General features: G+C 37.6%; 1 protein-coding gene across 2 annotated transcripts; it reads right to left on the bottom strand.

Moving 5' to 3' along the window:
- Nucleotides 1-215: 215 nt before the first annotated feature.
- On the bottom strand, nucleotides 216-3576 carry LOC149685502 (uncharacterized). Of its 2 annotated transcripts, XM_089871134.1 has the most exons (5): nucleotides 3057-3576; nucleotides 2955-2978; nucleotides 2692-2885; nucleotides 2532-2615; nucleotides 216-2459 (listed from the first exon to the last, which is right to left on the bottom strand). In XM_089871134.1, exons 1-5 carry the CDS (start codon nucleotides 3463-3465, stop codon nucleotides 1416-1418), a joined length of 1755 nt encoding a protein of 584 aa, XP_089727260.1. In that variant the 5' UTR covers nucleotides 3466-3576; the 3' UTR covers nucleotides 216-1415. The 2 variants fall into 2 exon arrangements, with proteins under 2 accessions (XP_089727260.1, XP_089727259.1); XM_089871133.1 differs by having other exon boundaries at nucleotides 2955-3576.
- Nucleotides 3577-5429: the final 1853 nt, after the last annotated feature.

Here is a 5429-nt window from a genome sequence, read left to right as displayed (position 1 = left end):
TTCTGAAAAAGAAAGATGCCCCCAAGGTCAAAGGTATCTCAAAGATAAAGGATGATCCAAATCCGGGAAACAAGAAAGCCTCCCCCTGTAAAATTATTAAAGCTTCTAAACCAAAGAAACCAGATGCTAGTCAACCCTGTACGTCCAGAGAAGTAAACAGTCCAGTGAGGCGATCAAGATGTGGAAGGGTGATTAAGAAAAGAATTATTTAAAGATTTTGTGATATTTTATCAAAGATTTTATTCAAAACCGTTAATAAAGCAATGCGATATGATTTAAATTTGTTAATAAAACAAATTGACACTTCTATGGCGTAGTTATCATTGATTAATGTTACAAAATGAAGTAGGCGGGTTATGATTTCTGATAAATTACATGTCACAATCCAAAATATCAAGGACAACCTTTCTATAAGAAGCCTCTGCATTTTGAGATGTTCTAGTACAATTTTTAACGACTAATGCTCTCATCCCACTTTTGTAATTCAAGCTGGTCAGTTTACCACCAGTAATGTATTTCATTTGGCTAAAAATTGTTTCAACCGCAGAGCCATTAACTTTGACAGGGTAAACATACTGGGTTGGATGTCTTTGTAGAAAGTCTTCAATAAAGCCGATAAATCCGTAAACTGTGATTCGCAATAACTCCCATGTTTGCCATGCAAGGAATTTTCCATCTGTAAGTGTATTCCCGTTTTCTAGTCTTTCTGTTGCCCACTTTTCAAAATAGTTTAGTCCTTGTAACATGGACTTTATTGGTTCTGAATCTAGTGACGAAACCTTTTTGTGCGAAAGCAATCCTTCTTCAAATAGTTTGTGACAGGCAAACAAATAGTTATACGTGGCCATGACTTCCTTCTCATCTTTCGGTTTGTTTTCATAAAGAGGGTTAGCATAGTTATACGATTCTCCTAAAACAGGCATTCTTTGCATAATCAATGCTGGAGCAACGTTCAACTTGGTCCAAGGATCTCTATCAATATGTGCTTGGGTCAGTCCTTTTACTTGTGTTAGTTCATGGTTATTGATACGATCGTCTTCTCGTTTCTTCATGTCTTCAATTTGTTTCCATCCAAATTGTACACCATTAACAGTGAAGGTCTTAGAGTCATCAGCCTTTGAATGATGAATTGCATTTATCATATTTTTCATCTGATGCGTGGGGCAAGTGACCCAGTGAATCCAGCGATCTCGTAAACATGGGTTTCTGAATTTTGGGCTTAGAGAAAAGTCATAGGTGCCATCTGAATTGACAACGTGTGTTGGGGCTTTTTGAAAACCTAAACTGTGCCTTAAGGAAGCGATGTTGTTGCTCCCTCCGTCACATATTAAAGCTGCTGTTTGCAAACCAACACTTTGGAAAGCCCAAATTACTTTAGTAATAGAATTGGTTATAAATAAATGACATGCTGGCTGCTAGAGCATGAAATACGGTCCAATAATATCAAAGTTTGTTGGGATAGCTCGCCAAAGGAATTGGATAACATATTCAGCTTCTAAAGTTTCTTTAATTGTATTTTCTTTGAATAAGTCTTCCATTGAAGGGCATTCTTCTGGCGTGATAGCGCAACCAATGAATTCATCAGTTTTGGAATTCCACATTAATTTCCCAATAGTTTTGACTTCATCAAATATTAGTAAACCTTCTTTAGGTGGCTTATTTTTGGTTGTTAATTTGTCCACATGCTCATCAAATTTGTTTGACCAACTTTTCAAGTAAAATAGGTCTATTCCTTGCTCACATGGAACATTTCTAGCTTTCTCTTGCACGCTGTAAACACTGGGTAGATTTAAAATGTCAAAAGACGCTAATGCTTCATAGGCAGCTTTTGAACGGCTATATACCGCTAGGGCAATCCTATATGTTAATGGGCCCCACCTGTTCCCTGTTGAACCTTTTTTGTTACGCTCTTGATCTTTAGTGGAGTCGTTTTGATCAGAGTTGGTTCTCCAAGCCTTTCGAAGAGCTAATCCCAACATTTTATTCTTCGAACTTGCCATTTTAAAAATTTCTTCAAGATCCCCTTTTCCATTATTATTGACTTCTGTAACAAGTTGCCTCATTTCTTTGTCTTGTTTTTCACTTAATTCTATCATGTTTTCTACCACTTTTTTCTCCAATTGTTTAATCTTCATATTTAATGTAAACCGCAAGCTTCTATTGTTATATATCCGCTTGGATCGGGATCGAGGCGTAAGAACACCAATACGACATCTGGATCTCGCTGACTGCTGGCGTTGCCGTCTTGGTGGTGTTACTTCCTCTTTCTTTCTCTTCTGGTCCACAATATACCTTTGTAGATAACGGCATTTCCCGCACTGGTAGGTTTTTTCTTTCAGATCTTCTGTTGGGGCATTAGATGGTGGTTCATACCACACCAAACAACCAAGAGCCTGAAATCGTGGTAACGGATAACTTATCTTTTCCAAAGTTTTTGTTTGTACATTGCGGCAGAGCTCCTGTGTGAGACCAATTAAACAGAATTGTTAATTATATCCTACATATTAATCGTAATCCAATACCGCACGCACCTCAGACATTCCTGGGCAGAAAACGTGTTTGTCACTCAGATTATTCAGAGCATTGTTCACAGCATTTTCATCTAATTTGTTCACCTGTTGTAATTAATGTTAAAATTACAATTAAATATTTTTCACTCTAAAGTTCACTTAATATAACAATAATATGTACCAAATTTAGATAGGTGAATATTTCAGATGCATTAAACATAGTCGAAATTACAACATGGCCTTTAGATGAAAATAACAGTCGAACTGGAGCTTCGTAATGATCATCGGAAATGCAAATTAAGCCGCTGGCTTTGGTAACTTCAATTTGCTCCATGCTCCCATGTTGGGTTTTGTTATGTGTCATAATAAGATCTCCTAAATTTAATAATAAAATCTATTGTTAGAATTACACCACTTAGCTACTATTGCGAAGGCTTACGATACCTCGATTTAGATTTTCAATATAATCTAGGAGCATTGAAAGTGATGTGTTAGACGTTAACTTCACACGTTTAACCATTGGTTCGGAGTCGTCATGATTATCACCTTCATTACAGGGAACCAATTTTCGTTTCAAACTGTCGCTGGGTTTCTCTAAGTCACTATCTAAACCACTGATGTTCAAAGAAAGCCGACTGGCTTCTAATGTGGCATTATCACTAGAAATATGGAATATTTCTCCTGGCACACTTAGGTTTAACACGCTTCTGTCAGAACAGGTTATGCCAGTCTGACTCTGCGTATTCTTTAGTAAAACAGTCACAGTTTTTTTTTCATGGCTCGTTTCATTGGGGCTAGGACTAGGACCAAATACGATAGGGTGTGTACAAGGCTTAGTAGATAACAGACCTAAATCTTCACTTTTCACTTGAGTGCACTTGAAAGAAACCTCTTTTAATGTAAAATCACATTGGGTGAATTGATTTTTCACTCCGACTAATTTTTTACGAGGCATTTTTAGTGCAATTGAAATTTGTTTACCCGGATTCTTGACTTTCTTGTTAATCGAAAAACCGGCGACCAAAAACTACAGATTCAGTGTACTCAGTGATGCCAGATTGCAAAAAATTGAACTTCCCTAGCTCTTTAACTTCCCCTGTGGGACCAAAATTTCCCTACCAGAAAACTACTTTCGGTGATGTAATTGCTTTGAAGCACGATTGGCTGCTCTAAACGGAGGGAAGTTCGAATACCACCAATCTGGTTTGAGTTTATCTTTTACGCGTCGTCTGCTCAAGAATTTTCTTTAAAACCACAGGAAAAGGCGCTACAGACTTCAATTTCTTCACTTTCTGTACGTAGTAACCTATTCACTTTTGATAATATCACAAGTGTAACGATGAATGTACGTTTTTCATGTTTCATTATTTTCAGTTGGCGCTGTTGTTCTGTTAGGGAAATAGGCTATTCCAAATCCCCCTTTTCCAAACATGCCTACTAATCTAACACTAGGGAGTACTTGCTTCAATACATTTGTCTCAACATCTCCCTCTTCAAAATATTTAGAACCGCTAGCGCAACATGGAAACAGAAAGGCGATGCGACATTTTTTAACTTGATTTCGTTAAGTTTGTGTAACTTGTCTAGAATTTTACTATCAGATTTTGTAACCCTTGGTTTGAGAACAGAAGCCGCGTTAATATCTCCCGCTTTTTCCTTTTCAGCTCCAATATAGATAGATCTCACAGTTAAGCATTCGGAGGGTTTATAAGAGACGTTCGTTAGGTTTTTTAAGTATACCCAATCTTTCAATTCATCTAACAATTAAACAGTGCCAACAAATCTATTCCTCACCCAGAAATAAAACTTGCGGCTGTAGACAGCATAGATTGCTCCAAGTATCTGTCAAAAAGGGCACGTAAATGTATAAAAAAATATCAAGATGATGCTTCCATGACAGCGGGGCTAGAAGAAAACATAGTCATTAAAATTGGAGCAAAATTGATGTTAAGAAGAAAAACTGTCTTGGCTTAGTGAACAGTTCAATAGCTCTTTCAATAAATTTCTCTCTTCGTGGTTCCCCCCCCCCCCGACACGAGAGAAGATGGGAAACTTTGATACAAAATTTCTGGCATAGAGCACCCGACCAAGCGCTTCACGAGGCAAGCTGCTCGCGCCACGGTCGATTAAAAAAATCGGTCGCGCCATGCCAAAAATCCAGTTTTTAACGGGTTCTTCTTTGGGAAACCGATGAAAACTTATTTTAATTTGAAAATTTGTAGCTATTGCATTCAGGAAAGCAACAGGTGTTTCTCCTAACACGATTGCACGACTTAAGTCTGTGCTTGAAGTTTACATATTTCAAATTTTTCTTCAAAATTCCTCACCAGAATGAGTACCAGACAACGCGTTCTTCAAAAGCACAATAATAAATATGTTGTCTATTCTGCCGCGAAGCTGCATCTCCTGCCCTCGCGTAAGATCCTTACTCCTACTTGAAACTTTGATAGAAAATTTATAGAAGCATCTATTGCCCGGACGGTTTTTGTGAATACGTGGACAGAAACGAAAACCTTGTTGTCAGAGGATTTTTCAAATGAAAACCAGACGCTTCACTCCAAATTCTTTGAAAATCAACCGCCCTCTGCGAGTCTGCGGCACGGAACTTCTCAAACGAGGCAGCAGAAAACCGATTTTTATTTACAAGATATTTCAATAGCGATGAAGGTGCCGTCCCTTTGTAGTGGAACTTGCTGGAGTTCAAAGTTCGAATGTCCCCCATGATGTTGATTAAAATAGCGAGGCTTTTTCGAACATACTTTATTGCGCCTATTTTTAAACTAAATGAACATATATAATATTTAAACCATCCAATTTCAATTAATAGTTGCCATCTGCATAGTCATTAATTAGTTGAATAACTGCCAGTTCACACAACCTTTTCTTAACAGGAGTGAAATGAGCCATAAGGCTTGGTTA

This window comes from Phalangium opilio, unplaced genomic scaffold (assembly GCF_054372755.1).
Source record: "Phalangium opilio isolate 3A_F unplaced genomic scaffold, DU_Popi_V2 ptg000032l_1, whole genome shotgun sequence".
Taxonomy (NCBI): domain Eukaryota; kingdom Metazoa; phylum Arthropoda; class Arachnida; order Opiliones; family Phalangiidae; genus Phalangium; species Phalangium opilio.
The sequence above is the reverse complement of the archived record's forward strand: the minus strand, read 5'-3'. Positions and strand labels throughout refer to the sequence as shown.